Here is a 21,730-nt window from a genome sequence, read left to right on the forward strand (position 1 = left end):
ACTTATTGAGCTGCCAGATCATATCCTGTGCACCCTATCTCTTGCACATGCACACACACAAACACAAATCCATACATGGACATCAAACCACAATATGTTGACCTAAAGTAGATGGGGTATCATGTTGATTGAACTAAGATCAATGATCAATCTTTGGCTTAGTCGTTTGAATGCTTTAGGTTCAACAGCTATCTGGCTGTTTTCTTCTTAAATGTCTTTCCTTTGTTGTTTCATCATATCTTGCACATTGCTAGTCAAATCAGAGATTCAGAATGAAGAGATCGCGGTGTTAATAACTGATAGCTAGCCCTAATCTTGTTTAGTATGTCCTAAAATTTGATTGTTTCATGAAGCTGAGGGGAAAAGATTCTTTGTCACTCTATGACCAATTATGCTTTGTCCCAGAAAAACTTGATTAAGCCAGAAAGACCAAAATAAAGGTAGTTGGGAGCCTGGTATCAGTTATTGAGATAGATGAAAGAGAGTACAAGAAGATTGCGATAAAAGAGTGCATGTATTAAAAAAATGGAGGAGCTCCTCAAAGATAAGATTATGGAAAATCACTCACTTGCAATAGACTGATAAATCACTATTTAGGTGGAACATTTTGTTTGTAGTTGAGGGAGAAACCGATGTTCTAAAATGTGAATTAAGCGGCCGCTTATGTCTAAGTGGGTTGGAATTGCTCCGATTAGGGAACAACGCTTCATTATGCAGTCATCTGCATAATTGGATGCATTTTCAGTAAGACACATAATTTTTTTCTGTGTGGGTGCTTTTCTTTTAAATCCTTCCGGGGTTAAATCTTTTTACTGCAAACCTGACCTGACTACTTAAGTTAAAAAAAAACCTAACTCTAAAGTTTTCCCAGAGTTCCACTACTTTCTCTATTCTCTCTCTTGTTTGAACCCAATATTTGCGACAAATATCTCCGGCCTTTGTCGATAGTTGCTCAAACTCGGGTCACTCACGAAAACTCATTGGAAGATCGTACGACCTTCGACACTTTGCTACAAGCTCGCTTACAATCACCTTGAAGCTTTCCGGCATTCCCTTCAAAGTTCTCCAGCGAAATAGATTGGTCAAAGCTTCTAAGTATATTTTATATTTTTCGTGAATTTTATATATTTTAACATATTATAAGTGTTTCTTGTGGGCAATCCTTAAAGTCAAGTCTAAGCTCACACCACCACCCCTGCTCTGCCTCCTCTTTGTCTAAGAGGAGTGTCTGCTGGCTCTATTATAACAGTGCAAGGTTTAATTCTTTTTTCAGTATATGGAAATGTTAAAAGATATAATTTTTCATCCTATAATGAGCATAAATCTCATTAATCTCATTATAATCCTCATTTAAACCTTTCCGACTTGAGAAATATTTTGTTATGAAGTTCAATTCCATATTTAGAAAGCATATCATGGGCAATTTTTCTAACATTTATTCATGTGTATTGACCTGATTTAGTCCTGTGAATATGTACAAAAGTTTTAGTTTCTGAATTTCCTGTTTCTAGTAAGCCAGGAGCTGGTATGATAAGTTATTTTATCGTTGATACTGTTTAAGCTCATTATATTATGTGTGTGCTCCAAATTTCATTACAATAAGAAATTCTCGAGAAGAGAGGAATTTGTACAAGCTGTTAGTGGAAACTGCACTTATCTATGAGGCATTATATAAGCCATAAGGGACAAAAAGGAAAGTGCCATATTTTAGATTAGAAGCCTGATTGTTTGACCACATAATTTTTTTTGATCCGCAGGTTATCTTTCCGGCACTTGATATACGAGTAAAGAATATAGCACAAACATATTCTCTTGAACATAAGGGGGAGAGTGCTCTTTTTGATCAGTTGTTTACCCTGTTGGGTTCAAACATAGAACATGATGATAGTTTCCGAAGGGAATTGGCATCTTGCACTGGAGCCATTGAAACATCACTTAATCAGCACATGTCCAAGGAAGAAGAGCAGGTACATGCTTTATCTTAGTTTTTTTGGTAATTATTTTAAGGTTGTAAATATTATAGTGAATCTGCCATGATTTTGGGTAATTGTATAAATGAAAATAGGTCTACTTCAATGTATCAGGACAATACATTCTTTGGTAAATAGAAATTATAAGTTCATGTCATACACAATGTACAGTACACTACATGGGATACCCTGATACTATTAGAATGTGATATCATCCCTGTGCACAGAACTATGCCAAACATATATATACTACATTGGATTATGTCCTCAACAGTGGATATATTCCAGTATTCCACCTATATGATCCCATCAAGCTCTCTCATATTATTCAGCATAGGTGAGACATAGTCCTCAAAGTTTTTATTTTGGATATAAGCTCATCTGGGACATGATATATATGCTTAAATGTGGATTTAGAAGCTAGATAATAATCGTAAATATGCTCAGATCTTAGCATGGTTTTAAATATCCTCTATGTATCCTTTTATAAGGTTTGCTTAAAAATGATATGGTCTCAACATCCTTGACTGCATTTTGGTAATTTTATTAGATATACCATGAATTTCTTGATATATTAGGTGACATATCTTCCTCAAAAAATTACTGAAATGTTGTAATGTCGATTTTGACTTTTATTTGCTTTAAAAGATTGGATTGAGGTCTAAACCCAAATAGATATTTGCTTATGTAAATAATCGTAAAGAAGAATTAGAGCTCAATATAGACCAAATTCTTTGGCAAAATGTTTTACAAAAGAGATCATGTTTCTCCACAGCTCCATTTTTTAGTGCAGCTATGATATGTATATAGACATTATATAGACGTTATTACACATGACACCCCAATGTTTATTAAGTATCTTCGATATGTCTCCGATATCCTCCATCCAATGTGTAATTTTTGTATCCGACTTATCCCTGACGTCTGATACTTAAAACACTGGACCTCAGAGCTTAAATATGAAGTCAAAGCTATCATCCAATCCATATGCTAGCCCAAGCTGCACTATTGAACAATAACAATTGATTTAAGATTGTTCCATAGAACTTGTACTGGAAGTAAGACATTATCATTTTTTGTTTCATTATTGTTGGCACTTGTCTAATTATTGAAAAAATTTCTCCTCCAATGGAGAAACAAGAGATGATGGCCATGGAGATGGTGATGGAGGACGGAGATGATGGATGTGTGAGGGAAGGGTTCGGGGGATAACATTGGGAGCATGTAACTGAAAGTAATTCACCATTAAATAATTAGTTCTACAGGCCATACTGTAGCAAATTCGATTTAGTTGAAAACCATTAACATCAATCATATGAATTCTTAAGCTATTGTTATTATCCAATTTTCCAATTATTTATTGAATGCAAGGTTGAAAATGAGGGTTGTGGCAGGCAGTGGATAGTTGTGCACAGCTTTTGATGCTTAAACACAGGCAATAATTCAACAAGAATGTAGTTAATAGAGATCTATCCCTGCCAAGTTTCATGATTAACTTACAAGAAAACTGAATTAGGAATCAACTAGACAAGTTAACTTGTGAACAAACTGCATGAGAACTTATATACTTTATGTAGTTCAAGTTTCCATGATCAATTGATAGACCCAAGGCATTGTGAAGTGTACTTTCCATCAGTTATTCATATTGAACGTAACTGCGGTAAAGAATAGTAGCTAGCAAAAGTCAAATTACTTGCTTAGCACAAGTCAAAGTTATATCTGTGAGAAGTGGGATTTAACATATTGATGAAAGAATTGGGAGTTTTAAGCTGTCATGTATATCTCTCACTAACTTGTTACTGTGGTTGTGTCATCTGCCTACGGTTACTTTAGCTGATATTTGGAGCACTACAACCCTTTTAACATCATCTTTTTTACTAGGAGACCCGAACTGTAACTTGGGTAGACCCAAAATTTTGTTGTATTTGCATATTCTTATAAATAAGATTCTAGGGGGAAAAACCTTTTTCTCCTTTCTTTTGTTGGATGGTCTATTCCCCAACCCTTCATAGTTCTAATGTTGTTATTTTCGTTGGCCACATTAAGGTATTGATTAACGTGGAATGGGGTTGTTTGCCAGGATTTTGATATGACTGAAGGAAGTGTGGATAGTATATTTGTTCTTATGTGACGGATTTGTAGGTGCGATTATGTTTGATTATATGCAGGATGTTCTCCACATGAATAGCATCGGTACCAGCACATGTGCTTCTATGTACCTTATTGCAATACACGAGTTAATCCGAAAGGCCTGGGAGGATAAGGCATTGTAGGGCTACTCTGTATGGCTATGGCCCTTATCATTTTGTGAAGAATTTCTCATTAGTTAAAGCTTTACAACAAATTTGTTTTTGGCTCTATTCTTTCTAAGGTGAGAATCTAGCAGGGGACATCAGGGTTGATCGAATGAATATCATGAATTTATAGGAGACGCGGTATACACAATATGATGGGATTGAGATATGACATAAGGCAATCTCATAACAAATAGGATTCAAGGCAGGAATTCACTAATGTATAAATATGTTTAAAGCTTTAATCATTTGAATAGAACTTCAATGTGAAAATGAGGACAATAAACATCAATAAGAGTAAAATAAGTGTTAGACAAAAGAAATAACAATCGATTCACTAGTAATTGGAGTGTACGCCACAAATCACACTAGTGTTCTGAAGTAGCATGCATCGAGTTGTTCTCCCCTATATTTTAAAATTATGCAAACTCTCATTAGCAATCAATTCTACATTGTCCTTGGTCAGTCCTTTTTCTTTTTCTGTTGCAAAACAGGCAGGTGACAGATGTGTCAATGAAACATGATTGAATTTTGAGCCTTACGTATCCCATACATTTGGGTACTAACAAATTTTAGATTTATCAAAAGTGTGTCAGGCACATGTGAAGTATTATGGACTGTGCCTCATTTGATTATTCTGTAAGCTATTTAACAGTTGATATAAACAAGAGATAGTTAGATTGTGCCCCTATAAATGGCTGAGAACCCAGTACATGGATACAAAATAAATGCTTATATAGCGTACAGAACATGGATATGTGGATATGGATGGTCACTTGTGGATGAGGAAAATCCGAAAAGATTGATGTATGACATGGATAGAAAATATAATATATATCTTCTATAATCTGTGTTGTGGAAAAGCTACAATACCTGGGTACTTCTAATGTGTATCCGTACCTGTAGCTGGTACATGTCGTACCTGTACCCATACCGGCCACTTCTTGGACACCTTAAATATATGCATGTATTTATTCGGACCCGTACTCAATTATATACTACATGTTTAATTTAAAGCTCTCATCATACACTTCTTTGATATATATCCTACTGTTCACATCCATTTTTGTAACTTGTTGGATAAGGGACGATTTCATTTCACCCTTAAGAACTACGAGTTAAATGTATCGTTTGCATATATAGGTCAGAACTATCATTATATCCCATGAGTTTCAGCCATATCCCTGTATCCTACCTTTTACAAATTTACGGTGTCCCTCACCCATACCCGTAGCCATACTTGTGCAACTTAGTGGAAGAGTAACCCTGATCAGTACTAAGTGCTGTGGGGAGTGCCGTCTCCTTCGCATGCACTTGTCAAGTCATTGAGCTTCTAGCATCTATACATGAAGAGAAGCACGATGTGTTTTCAAGCCCCCTTTATTGTCTTTAGTTTTCATGGCCAGAACTGTGGCAGCAAACTCCAGAGTCGATATCTGCACTTGCATCACATGTGCATGCATGTGTACTTTGTGTTTCGTCATTGGATTATCAAATTGCAAACATTTTCAAGATCGGTTCTACATTCCAAGCATATTGAAAGAGAAGCCATCTGTCTGATTATTGGACTGCTACAGTGCATTACATTCGATATACATGGACAAGAAAACCATGAAATTGACCATCCATCTATCAGTTAGTACTAGTTTCACTCTCTTCTTTTTTTGCAGATAATAGTGCTTTATTTTTGTTGTTGTTGTCTTTTACATACATTTTACCATAATCCATTTAACCTTTGCAGTCAAATGCAAGTGTACCCTAATTGTTTGAGATTGTTACAGGTCTTCCCTTTGCTTATAGAGAAGTTTTCATTTGAAGAACAGGCTGATTTGGCATGGCAATTTCTTTGTAGCATACCTGTCAATATGATGGTGGAGTTCCTTCCTTGGCTTTCATCTTGCATTTCAGCTGATGAACGTCAGGATATGATCAAGTGTTTGTGCAAGATAGTTCCTGAAGAAAAGCTTCTTCAACAAGTAGAATTTGTTTTATGCTTGGTAGCCTTTTCCTTATCAGGATTTTTTTCTCTCAAAATAATTGGTCGTCTCTTAATAACTGAAGGTCATATTTACCTGGATGGAGGGGAAAAGTGTCCCAGAAGTTGGCCAGAAGTGTAACTGCATTGAGGCTTCTCAGTTACAAGATCTTCCCAGTTCTGGTCCTGGCCAGTGTGTCACCCAGTCCGATAGGCAGGTTTGTTCAGAACATTCAAAAATTGGGAAGAGAAAGCATACAGAGTCAGGTTGCTGTAATGTTGACTTTCCTGAAGCATATCCTATAAATGAAATATTGTACTGGCACAGTGCTATAAAAAACGAACTGAATGATATTGCAAAGGAGGCAAGAAAGATTCAGCTCTCTGGTGATTTTTCTGATTTGTCAGCATTCAATGCACGACTACAGTTTATTGCCGATGTATGCATCTTCCATAGGTATGGTTTCTTAAATAATGTTCCAACAAACATAATATGGTACTATTATTAGTTCATTTCACTTGAAAAATTATGAATTAATTATAATTAATTAATTACATTTTATCTAAATCGAGAATCATACTTTGTTTTTCTTTTCCCTATCCTGATGCATCGGTGTTTAATCAACTTGGATGCAGGTGTTGGTATCTGTTAGTAAGCTAGCTTCGAAATGAAAAAGATTTACCTTTTTCATTTGAATAACAAAATGTTGCCTATTTTACTTCTACGGGACGTTGCATATAACCATATATCACCATTAACAAATCTATGTGCAGGAAAAATATGGGTTTCGAAAGAGCACTGTTAAGATTATATGTGTAGCTTGAATATCATTGTTTTAAATATCCCGACATGGCCCGATATATCGCCCTATATACCCTTTTACGGGATTGCCGCAATCAATATGGTCTCCAAATGTCCTTTACCGCTTTCTGGGCAATATATCTCTGATGTGGATGATATATCAGCTGATATGTCGGCCGATGTATTCTTTTATATGGCTTGTTGGAAAACAATACATTGCATCTAGCATTTTTTGGGTGAGATATCATGATTTTCCTATTATATCATATGACATTTTGGCCTAAAAAAATTTGACAAAATGTTTCAATGTTGAATTATACTTTTGCTTGTTTTACAATGTTGATTAGTGATCCTAAACATATATTATTTACATTTTGTATGTTTAGATTTTATAAGTATGTTGAGATTACATTTTGGTACATTATACTATATATGCAAACATTCGTAATGGCATTTCGATATTTACTATATATCCCTGGTATTTCCTCGATATTTCTCAATCATATATGAATTTTGACCATATGATACTTCCCTGATATCCGCCATCCGTATGATTATCGGACCATCCAATATTTCCCTGCATATCGATATTTAAAACCATGGGTAAATATAACTTGACTATGCATCATCAGTGATATATATATATATATTATATAGTATATTATATATATATATATATATATATATATATATATATTTATGAGAGAAATGGAGAAACTTTGTACTAAGCTTGCCTCCAACAACTTGCTTACCCAAGTTGCTCCAAACAACTTGTATGATGACTGACCTAATCTGATCCCTACATTTATATTTGGAGTTGGTGAAAGCAGTGTAGGCTCTATCTTCGAGGCTGTGATGTTAGGGGCCAGATTAGACCACATCACTTTACCAAGCTTACTTAAAGCAACTTGGTACCCAGGCTTCTCCATTTCTTCTCTCTCTCTCTCTCTCTTCTTCTATATATAATATTATATATATATATATATATATATATATATATATAGAAAAGTGCTTCATAGCGTGGCACATTAGATGTCAGTCTAAGGTTAGCGGCTCTTGATTCATGAATTAGGCTACTCTATTTGATGATCCACTCCATTCATCGTGATCTCAATGTCTCAAAACATCTATAAATGCAAGCACAACTTTGAATAGAAATCATTAATCTTATAATCACTTGATGCATGAGTAACTAAAATTTAATATGGCTAATTTTTTGTTTGTGTACAATCCAAAGCATGTAAATTAAAATAAACTGAGTGGACCGAGTAATTTGATAACATATAATCTATGTTACCCGGGTACTTCTATAATGAAGCCGTACCCGTACCGGACACGTACTTGACACTTTCCCGCACCCAAACTTCATGGACACTTCTTGAATATGTGCATGCATTTATTAAAACATGTACTCAATTAAACGATATATGTGTTAATTTAAAACACTTGTCAAAGACTTCCTGGACGTAGAGCTTACACTTCACATCCGACTTTTGAAACTATGAGATACGGGTCGGATTCGTTTCAGTCCATACCCAAGTTTAAAACTATATAGTTAATGGGTCGTTTAGATGTCTAGTAAAAAAATGAGTAGTTTACAATTCACGATAATCAATATGATAAAAGAAACTCAAAAATATGATCGGAATTTTAATTCTAATGACACATGAAGGGGAAAAATTATCTTATGTAATATATTAATTCAATATATATATATGTAGTCGTGTCCCCGTACCCTACATTTTACAGTTTTGTCGTGTCCCGTACCCACACCCGTACCAGTACCCGTGCCCGTTTCCATGCAAAACCAGTCGGGTGTTGCTGCCAGGTTAGTCCTCGCGCTGAGTCGCAAGCGACGCGGATTCTCAAAGGCACTTTGCTTGACTTCAGATTCGATGCGCAAGCAGCGCACCATCACCACACACTGAATTTGGGGCGGAACGCCTCGTGCTCGTTGGTTTGACTGGCTTGGCGTCAGGGCTGATGTTGAGGCGATGCGTGCGACGCACAAGCACCAGGGCGAGATCGCAGACCAGGCATCATCCTCGTAATTCCAGGGCGAAAGACGTCAATGTATTCCTGTATGAGGGCGAATTTTGCAGATCCTGCTTTTTCTATGAGGAGGGCAGGCTCGCCCGCTGCATAGAATAGGTTTGGGATTCGCCTCAGTACCCATGTTCACCTGGAGGAGCTTCATCTTGCAAGGTTGGTGGTCACACACACACTCACGCACACACGAGCACTGAGCGGAGCACGACGCAGCACACACGACACACACACAAGCGACCTGTTGCCAACCTGGACCACACACACACAACAAGCACCACAACCAATGCAAGCGCAATCACCGCATTTGTCTCACGATCAGCGAGCAAAGCATGGAAGTTGTTCGTGCCTCCTACTACGACCCATTAACACAACACAACGTCAAAGACCGGGGTCTACTGTAGCCATGTTGAACTGTAAGGCCAATCGAACAGATCTACACACACACACACACACATTCACACACACACAGAATACACAACACACACACGACACACACACACAACACACACAGCAAGCCACACACACATGCACACACCACACACACACACAACACACTGAACACATATATTATATATATATATAATATATATATATATTATATATATATAAGACGAGCTCATGAAATTGGTTTTTTGTCATATCGGCCATAGTATCTCATGGGCATAATTTTGACCAAATTGTAAAATTTGGCATGTCTTATGCAAGTTCGAAATTTATCTTTTGCACTGCTTGAGATGTATGCTTTACTTAATTTTCTTACGATGCACTCCAAGTATCTACTCTATTCACATAAAACTGGTTAAATTGCACAATGTATTATGTAAACTAACACAAATCAGTAAAGTGAGGAACATGGGTATATTTAATGTCTATTACGTTTTTTAGTCCTTTTTTTCACATGATCTCGTTTGTTTTTTATGCAGTATTGCAGAGGATCAGGTAATATTCCCAGCAGTAGATGCGGAGGTGTCTTTTGTGCAGGAACATGCTGAAGAAGAGAGACAATTCAATAAATTCAGGTGTTTAATTGAAGAAATGCAAGCTGCAGGGGCCAATTCAACATCTGCTGATTTCTATTCAAAGTTGTGCTTGCATGCTGACCAGATAATGGACACCATCCTGAAGCATTTTCACAATGAAGAAGCTGAGGTAATCTTCATTTTGGCAAGAGATATCGTGTAGGTTTTAATAGGTGTAGTGGAAACTATCACTTATTTTGCTTTTTTAGGTTCTTCCTCTTGCCAGGAAGCATTTCTCGCAGAAGAACCAGCGGGAACTCTTGTATAGGAGTATATGTGTGATGCCATTGAGATTGCTAGAGCGTGTTTTGCCATGGTTGGTTGCAAAGCTAAGTGATGAAGAGGCACAATGTTTTCTTAAGAATTTGCATATGGCAGGTCTTAGTTTCATCCTTTGTAGTGTTACTCCTGTACCTATATTTTATCAACTCCCTGTATTTGACGTTTATTTTTTCAGCACCACTATCTGACAGGGCATTAGTTACTCTTTTGTCTGGTTGGGCATGCAAGGGACGCGCTCAAGATATTTCTTGCTCTGAGAAGTTTATATGCTTGTCCTCAAAGGCAATTGGTTGCTGCCCAGTAAAAGAAGAAACTGAGATAGAAGAAGATTTCAAAAGAGGGTTCTGTGCATGTGCTGCTTCTATGAACACCCAAGGTGAATCGTTACTTGTCGGAGCAGCTAATGGGAAAAGGCCTATTAAACGGGGCCATTTATCAGTATCGTGCGGAAATGATGATGCATGTCACCATTCAGAAGCTGCAGAGGTTGAGAATTTGCCATATCCTAAATCCTGCTGCGTTCCTGGGTTAGGAGTTGGCAGTAGTAATTTAGGAATCAGCCGACTTGCATCTGCAAAGCCTTTACGTTCATTGTCCTATAATTCTTCTGCTCCTTCCTTTAGTTCCAGTCTCTTTTTCTGGGAGACTGACATGATGTCATCTAATGCGGGGAATACAGTGAGGCCTATTGACAACATTTTTAAATTTCATAAGGCAATTCGTAAAGATCTGGAGTATCTAGATGTTGAATCCGGAAGACTTATAGACTGTGATGAATCTTTTCTCCGGCAATTCAGTGGGAGATTCCGTTTATTATGGGGTTTGTATAGAGCTCATAGTAATGCAGAAGATGACATTGTTTTTCCTGCTTTAGAATCTAGAGAGACACTGCACAATGTGAGCCATTCATATACCTTGGACCATAAGCAGGAAGAGAAGCTGTTCAATGATATATCTGAAGTTCTTTCAGAACTTTCCGAGTTGCATGATGGTCTGGTGAAGACTGATGCTGCTGGAACCAGTGTCAGATCATCAGCTCATCATACAAGTTGGATGAAGAAACACAATGAACTTGCTACAAAACTTCAAGGCATGTGCAAGTCTATACGAGTTACATTGGATCATCATGTTTTCAGGGAAGAACTTGAGTTGTGGCCACTATTTGACAAGCACTTCTCCGTGGAAGAGCAGGATAAGATTGTTGGGCGAATAATTGGGACTACAGGAGCAGAGGTCCTCCAATCAATGTTGCCGTGGGTAACTTCTGCACTTACTCTGGAGGAGCAGAACAAAATGATGGATACATGGAAGCAGGCAACGAAAAATACTATGTTCAGTGAGTGGCTAAATGAATGGTGGAAGGATATTCCCTCATCTCCACAGGATTCAGAAGAGAGCTCGATTCTTCCAACAGGTCGCTGATAAAAGTAGTTAATCACTGTTCACATTGTGTCTTGGTATTATGCTGTCTATAACAGTATAGTTGTCTTGTATGACATATTTTATGATATTTCTTTTCTTTATGGATCATTAAGTTGTTCCTTACACTTTTGGCGTTTCAGAAATGGATGTCCAAGAAAGTCTTGAGCAAAGTGAGATGTTCAAGCCTGGATGGAAAGATATATTTCGCATGAATCAAAATGAGCTTGAGTCTGAGATAAGAAATGTTTCTCGGGATCCGACACTTGACCCTCGGAGGAAGGCGTACCTTATTCAAAATCTCATGACAAGGTTTGATCTGCTTAGATCTAGATACTTCCATATTTCTGTTTCAGAAATGCTAATTAACTCATGTTGATCAATCTTCTGTAACTAAAACTAATTGATAATGATTATTGCAGTCGTTGGATCGCTGCTCAGCAGAAGTTACCTCAAGCTAGTAAAGAGGAAGGTACTGATGGTGGTGTACCAGGATGTTCTCCATCATTCCGGGATCCGGAAAAGCAAGTGTTTGGCTGCGAGCATTACAAAAGGAACTGTAAACTCCTTGCTGCATGTTGTAACAGATTGTTTACATGCAGATTTTGCCATGATAAAGTCAGTGATCATTCAATGGACAGGTAACATCATTCATAGAGCCAAACTTTGTCATGTGCCCTCACAAATGTATTATTTGCTTTAATTTGATTCCGTGATGCTCTTACATGGTTGACTTCTGAAGACTGCTCAAAATCTGTACTAATCTGTAATGATTATAGTGGGAACATTAAGGAAAGAGAAATCATGTAGAGTTATGGAGGGTAAATGGCAATATAAAACAAATAATTTCTTTCATCGTCTCCTTCCTACATGCAAGCCCCCATCTCATCCTCTCCTTCCTACAACCCCCCCCGCTCACACCCCGCCCCCCCCGACAACAAAAAAAACGCTCTCTTACGGAGGATATAATGTGGAGTTATGCTGGGTAAATGGCGATATTTAAAAAATATTTTCATTTCATCCTCTCTGCCCTACCTTCCCTCCTCTCTCTTAAATGTTAATGTAATTGGTCAAAAAGATCTTAGCAAAATACACTAAGAATGAACAAGTTTTACCTTTAAGTACTTCTCAAGTTAAATTCTTTCTAAATAAAAATTTAAACATACATTTATGTTTTTAACATATTTATAATAATATGATTTTAGTGTTAATTTATGTTAATACTTACATGGTAGATTATTAATATAATAGATCTCATGATATCTATTAGTACATATTTTTGTACCAATGAAATATTCGTTGGAAGTGATGAACAATTTTCAAACTTATACTGAATTGATACAAATGTGGTTTCATTATAAATTTCTATTTCCATTTTTTCTTTTTTCTTTTTAACCACTTACTCTAATTTTAATATCTACAATACAACTTATCTAAATTATTTATCAATTTAATTACTTAATAATAATAATTTGGGATACATTTTCTATATCGATCTCTATATGTAACTTAGGTTACATTGAATGATCATAAAATAATTTATATGTATGATATATCCATTTATTCTATTGTATGAAGAAAATAGCGGATAGTCAATACTTAAAGAGGATTTTTTGGATAGCAATTTCATGTTTCTTGCACATGCATTGTACATGCCAAATTTGCTAGTTATCATTATGTCTAGCAAAAATTTCTGATTGTGACTTCTGCATAGTAAGGCTATGTTAGTTCCCTTTGGGGAAAAAAATCCAAAATGAAGGAAGACATGTTGGCACTCTAAAGAGACGTTTTTGGATAGTTAAATGCTAGGTTGTTTGGATTAATTTAGGAGTGGTGACCATTTAGATGGCTATGGGATTTCCTATTATATGGTACTAATTTTAAACTTAGCAACTTCAATGAACTCTAAATATTTGTGATAGTATGATTTACAAAATGTTTCACTTTAGGAGACCATGATAGAGAATTTTACAGACCCAATATTCTCATAAGATATTAGCATATAAAATACCTTTCTTTAAATAGGTCCATGCTACAAACAAGTTTTACTCAACATAAACATAGAGACAACAAATATAACTAAATGGGAAAAAAACTCTGTAATGTAAAGGTTAGTATCCAATTCACATTAAAAAAACATTGGGACTGTAAAATACTATAAGAGGTAGTCAATTTGAAAAGTCATATTTGTATAATCTGGAAACAACAATAATTAAACCAACATACACTTAATTAGCAGTCAATATCACTTTATTTGAAATAACCATACACTTCAACTCTTAAGTACTATTTGAGCTAATTCCATATTTGATAAAGAACACAATATCAATTAAACAACACTCAGAAGAACAGAGCATGTCATATGAATTTGTGGATTGCTTTATATACATATTTAAAACTATCATGCACCATAGTTATATTTCCTAATTATAAATAACAAATCGGAAAGATGACGTTCTATAAACAAAGTACAAACACATGAAAAAGAATATAGGGCTTTTCGATATTAGTCATCAAACCTTTCATATAAATGTAGTCTCCCAAATCTTCATAGGTCATATTTTGAAATCAGTCCCCAAAATATATTAATTTTATATGCCCCAAATCTTTTAAACTAATGCAAAGTAGAGAGGTTTGCTACACAAAATCATAATAGCATGCAATACAATGATGTGCACTTAATATAAAGTTTGCTTAATTTTTACTATGAGTATAAATTGACAGCATGTAACAAATTATAAAAGGAAAAAGATGAAAACCTTTAATATTTTAGCTTGTGCTCATTGGAAGCCTTTTACATGCTTAGAACAAAAGGAATCCTTGTGTCAAATCTAGATAAAAAGAGCTCATTTAACTAAAAAGAACACCGTAAAGAACATAAAATCACACAAAAACAGAAAAAATATTATTTCCCTATATTGAACCCTTTACAACGGTTAGCAAAGCGCCGAGCCTAGAAACATCTTATACAAAACAACCGCTATATGTCCACTGTTGAAGATGCGCAATGGCTTTCAAAATAATAATGGTAAAGTTACATGTATAGAAAATTTATCAAGATGAGTGCTCGAAGAGGCACATTAAGTGCATGATTAACCAATCTATGCTTGAAATATGACTTGGACTCGACAAATTGACCAATCTTGCTAGAGTCATAAAAAAGAAGAGAGATACATTGCATTGGTTCCCATAACACCAAGAAAAGTAAGGGGAAAAGAAAAAAAAACGTAATCAACTTAAGGAGCTAGGAATTATATTTGGAAAATCGAGTGCAGAATTAAAGATATATAACTTTGAGAGTTTGGAATGAGGTAAATGAACCGAAAACTTGAAAATTTTGTATACAAAAATTAGAAAGAGAATGAATTTGAAAAGTTGCTTAGAAACGAAATGGAAAGATACTGAAAATCTAAAGGTTCATTGTGTCCAACTTGGAGAGGAACTTAATGAGGAGCTTGCTGGAAAAAAGGTTAAAGAGCATGGTGAAAAAGGAGTTGGTTTTTAAATGTTAAAATCAATTATAGGAAATTCGAACAGTTAGGGAATAGCAGGAAAGCTGTGAAGTTCCTTTGAAAAGAGAGTTTTAATTAAGTAGGGGATACAAAAGACGAAAAGGATGTTGGAAAGTTTTTTGGAGATTAGTTGATCACTATTCTCAAGATGTAGAAGGACTTAATTGAGGTAGTGCTGAGAACATAGGTATTAATTAATAATTAACGAAACTAAACGGTTATAAGAGATTGTTAAATAAATTAAATAGAGAAATTAGAAATTGGTCAGCATTGGTAACGCTTTTAGAATGTGACAAGTGGCAAAACTATGGAGCCAGGTTATTACTTTATGATTAAAACTAGTGTTACACTAGGGCCATGCTGCGACATTTCTTTAAATTTAATTATAGAATTTTCACTTTATATTTTCATTACTCAATCATTGAGATATGTGAATTCAATAATTAGTTTGAGCGTTGAGCGTGATAATTAAACTAAAAAGAAGCATATTTCACGAACTACTTGGGTGTATTTTGAGCAATTAAAAGAAATCTAGATTCACATAAAGAGGCAAATTAAATATTTATGTAGCACTATTGAACATATGTTTGCGTATGATATTGTTAGTAATCAAGACTCAGAATAATTAAGAAAAACTACGCTTGTAGTAAAGCATATAACATATTAAAATCTTTCTTAAGGATATGTGCAAACTTTCAATTACTGAGAGTCCTATACCACACATCGTACATGGTACTTAATTTTTGCATGCATGCACCTTCGCTAACATTGATATTGATTACTATAAATTGATCATAATTTTGTGATCACAGATTGCTCATGATTGAATTTGTCCAAATGATTGACATTCTTATCAAGGACATTGTCATACAATACATTTTTTCATTTTCAATGTGCCATTGAGATGATTGGATAACAAAACATCATTGAAATTACAAACAAATAAGCAACAAAGAGGAAAAATTACAAACAAAGAAGCAACAGAAGGGGAAAATTATAAGCAAAGAAGCAACAAAAGGGATATGTTTATGTACCCATAACAAAAATATAAACATATAAAATGGATAAAATACTTTCACAAGAATGGAGTGTAGCCATAAACTCTACAAGAAAAGTGAAGTTGGATGCATAAGAAAAGCCCGATCAAACTTTCCTTATCAACAAATCACATCATCGTGGAGTTGGAATTAATGAAAGATAAAGGGATCGTAGAGTCCTTTTATTAGGATTAGTTTGCAAGATCTATAGAGGAGATGAATTGAGAAAGAGTGGGGAAGTTGATCAGGCTTAGCCATGAGTGCAATTGAGTTGATGAGGTAGTAAGAGATAATACAATTAGTGGTAATTAAGAGATGTTACATTTCCATACTCATAAAATTGCAAAGGATACATAGAAGATGAATAGTCAATTCTCTAAAATTTTGACATATGTGGCAAATTCTCTAAGAATTTGACATGTAGCGTCTCACGGTCTTGCTTTAGTATATTGGATAGATATTGATGAGTCAGAGGACAGTGGATGTACTGGACAACAGATATTTATGCTCCTATACTCCAGTCAGCCATGGTATTTAGTGACTTACCTAGCAATCAGAGTATGAGTTGAGTTAAGAAGATGTTATTGTTAGCCCTTGTTTGAACAACAGATCAGGTTGTGCCACACAGATGTTAGGCATGAGATTGAGTATGTGACATAAATGAAGGAATAAGTTGACATTCGCCCTGTTAACCATTTATTGCCTCATCTTGTGTTCCTTCTTGTTTTATGTCACCTTGACATTCACGTGCTAGGTTGTGCCTCATAGTACTTTGGCAAAGCTTAAAGGATGTAACTGACACAAGTTATTGAATCAAGGCTGGGATACTGGCTGTGTGGGTAATATGGTGTGCAAACTGATGGCTGATATGTTATTACCCAGCGTCCATGTAAGAAGGTTATGTGATCTGGACTTATTTACTGGGGAAAATGATGTTCGAAGAGGTGTTTTAATTGTTTAGTGTCACTACTCACTGCATCTGACAAACACCTCACGACTTTCATTCATTTACCATCATTAAAATACTACTATTTCAACAGAAGGAAAGGCCCCAGTATTTATGAAAATTGCATACAACACCATGGAATAATTAATATTTCATATGACTATTCTACCTACTCCTTTCTAATTATAGATTTCACTCTCTTACGTCTTATTTTCTGCTGAGTATAGGGTTCTATATCAACTATTCCTGACTGTTGTTGGATGCTAACATTTTGGTTGGATGTTGGCTCTCATATTTCCTCCATTAATCTTTTATGTTTATGATATATCTTTTGTAGTAAGGTACACTTCTTGATTTTTGCCTTACTTTGTTAACATTGTTTTTTCTTCACATGAAAGTATTGCTAATTATCAATGCATAGCATATTGATAGCATCAAAATATGCTTATGTATGTATCTAGTTTTTAAATTATTGAATTTTTTTTTTTCATTCTCTGCAGGAAAGCTACGAATGAGATGATGTGCATGCGATGTCTAACGCTTCAGCCAATAGGGTCTAGTTGCAAGTCGCCTTCTTGCAGTGAATTCATTATGGCGAAATACTATTGTAGTATCTGCAAATTTTTTGACGACGAAAGGTAATTTTGGAATTTGATTATAGGCTTTATTGTCATGTAGTGTTGCAAGGGGGATTCAAATATTGAGGCAGGCTTGTGTAGTTCTTCCCTGACATTATTTGAAATTCCATAATTATGTTTATAGGCATTATTTGAAATTTCATAATTATGTTTATATCTTCTGTTAAGTGGACATCTTTTTCCTAATTTTATTGCTCAAAAGTACAAAAATGAGAAAAAAGCTAGTAACCCTTTTAATGATTGTTGATATTATATAATTTAGTTCTTTATTATATTGCTAAGTTTTGTTCTGAAAATTAACCTCTAGTGCATGTAGCAAGTATCAGCATTTTGACACAAATTGGAGTCAATGACTCTATGCCAGAGTTTTCTCTCTTAACTCTAGAAGTTATTGTAAGATAATTGGAGACACAAGGAGGTAGTGAGAATCTCTCATGGTGTTTCAGTTAATCAATTTTAACCTGGGATTTTAAATATTGGTCCCTTAAAATCTTTCATATTTTTCAATTAATTCCCAAAATTATTGAAATTTCTCTTAGCCCCTATTTGGAGGGCATACTTGTTGTAAAGGGATTTGATACAGCAAGTTCAATGTGATTCTAAGTTGGGAGTTGGGGTGTCAACTGGTTGGTCAGGTTGGGGTTAGACATTTTGTGGTCAAACATGATATTTTGGTTTAGTTCGAACAGGATTCAGTTTTGGTTCAGGTTTGGGTTTTCCTGGTTTTGGTATGATGCACTTGAAGAAAATTAAAATCCACACATTTAGGGTTGGGCAGATTTACAAGCTTAATCATACCCTATGTTGCATGGACGCTTGTCACGCAGCCGTTCCTGTACCCGGTGCTTCGTGTACCCGTACCTGACACTACTTGAATATATGCATATATTTTCTTGGGCATGTACCTATTTAATACATGTTTTGATATAGAACACTCAATCGTATAATTAGTAACAAAATAAAGATAAAAATGTTATAGAAATTTTGGTTTTCATAACTTGTGAATGAAAAAAAACTATTAATCTTATGTAAATTACTAAAATATAATGTATACACAGTATCCCCGTATTCTTCTTTCTATAATTTTTTTTGATCCATACCGGCACTGATACCCATATCCATACCTGTATCCATGCAACATAGATCATGCCCTGATTTTGGATTGGGTACGGGTTTAACCCTACCCAATTGAGAGTCCTAGCCAGGAGTTATGGGTGGCTGTGGATAGATCTTCCTCCCTGCATCCTCCCTGACTACAAAATATTTAAATGCAAAGAAAACATGGCTTTTCCCTTCAACATTAGGAGCTTTTAGATGAAGTGCTCCTTGTGTAGGGTAGTTCTGTCTTGAAGTGATTGAAAGAGGGTTCAAGTAATGAGGTTATGCGTTCGGAATCTGAGAAACTTAGCTGTGAAAGCTTTCTTACATGGAAGCTTTCTACTGGAGATATATCCATATTCATACATATCGGATGAGATACTCAGCATACAGGGTACTCAGTGGACGCCTTTTGGATGCTCATTTTAGTATATCTTCAATTTGATATTCGTTGTAGATGTTTCAAACAGTTTTTGTACAAATGAGTTGATTGATGACTAATGCTAGATGGTACTCATACTAGCAGACCTGATTGCAGTTGAAGATATTGATTAACAAATTTAAGCAAGAGACAATAGCAAGTAACAGTATATTAAAATCTAATAACAAGCTAACTTAATTACTAGAGGTAACATATTTCTAAGTAAATAATATATTAAATAGCAACAGTAAATGAAAACTGCATAACAAGCTAACTTAATTACTAGAGGTATTATATTTCTAAGTAACTAATACATTAACATGTTAGAAGCAAGAGGACAATAATAAGTGGGACATCTACAACATTTCTTGTCACCTTCTGAAGGATACACATGCATTATATACTGTTGCAACTGGCGAACATGTCTTATGCATGCGTTTCATGCATATTCATATTAACTTGCCATATTTGGCATTTTCATGGAACAGAGGGAAGCATATTATGTTATTGAAGTCCTCATCTATCCTAATAATTATTTTATTTATTTTTCTTCTGATTGTGGGTAGCCAAATACCAGATAAAAGCCTAGAAATGCAGGCCCGAACATTTCGAACTTGGACTTGATTAACTGTTTGTAGCTTCCAGCACATTCCCACCCTTGCGTTGAGATCCATGATATGTAATAGTAATATCATTGTCAAAATTCTAAATATCAAAATATTTTGAAATAGTCAGCTAATATAATATATGCAAGGTTTTTTATTATATTAGACCTCAAGGCTTTGTTAATTTTACATTAGACCCCAAATCTTCGTATTTCTAAATTAGATCCCTATTAAGTAGTTCTAAATAAAACCCACAAATCTATTTAGTTGTTTTAAATAAGACCCCCATTCTAAACTAATATAAAGTTTTGGGGCTTCTAATTTAGAGAGATGAAGATTTGAGGGTCTAAAATAGAATTATCAAAGATTTGGGGGTCTAATATGACAGAAAACCTCAGAAATAGCAGACGGACTTCTTCAAATTAGATACCTCTTTTATAGTATCAGATTAGTTTCTGGTCATGCAATAGGGGCACATATAGATAATTCTGATTTCTTATCTATTTTCTCTAGTCAGGAGGTTTTCACCTCTAATATTCTCCTGAATGTATCATCTCTCAGCATTCCCTTAAGTGCTCTGAAGCAATAAAATACTAAGAAGTTAGAACTGTATCTGCTTTGATATCTGTGGCATGATGATTTTTATTTCAGGAGTGTCTACCATTGTCCATTTTGCAATTTATGTCGTGTTGGAAAAGGACTTGGTATCGACTTCTTCCATTGTATGAAGTGTAACTGTTGCCTGGGCATGAAATTAGTGGAACATAAATGTCGGGAGAAAGGGCTGGAATCAAACTGTCCCATTTGTTGTGATTTTTTATTCACATCAAGTGAAGCTGTTAGAGCCCTACCTTGTGGCCATTTCATGCACTCAGCATGCTTCCAGGTCTATTTTAATCTTGTCTAGTATTCTCTAAGTTACTAATTCTATGTGGCCACTAATTTCTCCTTGCTATTTTGTGCAGGCATACACTTGCAGTCACTACACCTGCCCAATATGCAGCAAATCGTTGGGGGATATGGCTGTAAGATATCAATGTTGTTTTATCTTCTAGTCAAAAATTAAGCTTGTTCATTAACATATTGGCATACAAAAATGTTCCCATTGAAGTCAGAAGATAGCATTTTGATATCTCTGAATGATTGATTACCTATTTTTATTCAGGTGTACTTTGGTATGCTGGATGCCTTGTTGGCCACTGAACAGCTTCCTGAAGAGTACAGGGATAGATGTCAGGTATGATCTGGACGCTTGTTGCCCATTTATTTCCTCAAAATTTAGCGGAACTTTTCTTTTGTTTATTTGTTTCATCATCATCGTCATCATCATATCATTCTAAGTTGAGGAGCTCAAACAAATTGAACAGCCCGACCAAGCTCAACTGTAACCGTCATGAAAATTTAAATTGCCTTGTTTGCAGATTGAGAAACCTGCATCATATGACATCACCTAATGGCTTTTCATTGGTCATCCAGGATATTCTATGCAATGACTGTGACCAAAGGGGAACATCTCGCTTCCATTGGTTATACCACAAGTGTGGTTACTGTGGCTCATATAACACGAGGGTTATCAAGACGGACAGAGCTGATTGCTCCACTTCTAATCATTGAGGTTTTGTAATTTTACTTTTTTCTCTAGAACAACTTTTGAAGGTCTGTA

At 35.4% G+C, this 21,730-nt stretch overlaps 1 protein-coding gene across 1 annotated transcript; it reads left to right on the plus strand.

Moving 5' to 3' along the window:
- LOC109840640 (zinc finger protein BRUTUS) lies at window positions 1,823-21,579 on the plus strand. Its single transcript, XM_020409370.1, has 13 exons — window positions 1,823-1,967; window positions 6,046-6,240; window positions 6,326-6,696; window positions 10,014-10,239; window positions 10,319-10,487; window positions 10,567-11,805; window positions 11,954-12,122; window positions 12,233-12,451; window positions 17,806-17,943; window positions 20,719-20,953; window positions 21,033-21,092; window positions 21,233-21,304; window positions 21,489-21,579. Exons 1-13 carry the CDS (start codon window positions 1,947-1,949, stop codon window positions 21,519-21,521), a joined length of 3,147 nt encoding a protein of 1,048 aa, XP_020264959.1. The 5' UTR covers window positions 1,823-1,946; the 3' UTR covers window positions 21,522-21,579.

The sequence above is a fragment of the Asparagus officinalis genome, chromosome 5 (assembly GCF_001876935.1).
Source record: "Asparagus officinalis chromosome 5, Aspof.V1, whole genome shotgun sequence".
In the NCBI taxonomy this organism is placed as follows: domain Eukaryota; kingdom Viridiplantae; phylum Streptophyta; class Magnoliopsida; order Asparagales; family Asparagaceae; genus Asparagus; species Asparagus officinalis.

Bases quoted from the DNA above. Each gene is read 5' to 3' on its own strand.
- LOC109840640 (XM_020409370.1), top strand. From the start codon at position 1,947: ATGTCCAAGGAAGAAGAGCAG. The intron at 6,697-10,013 runs GTATGGTTTCTT...TTTTTTATGCAG, and splicing joins GATGTATGCATCTTCCATAG to TATTGCAGAGGATCAGGTAA. The intron at 12,123-12,232 runs GTTTGATCTGCT...TGATTATTGCAG, and splicing joins ATTCAAAATCTCATGACAAG to TCGTTGGATCGCTGCTCAGC.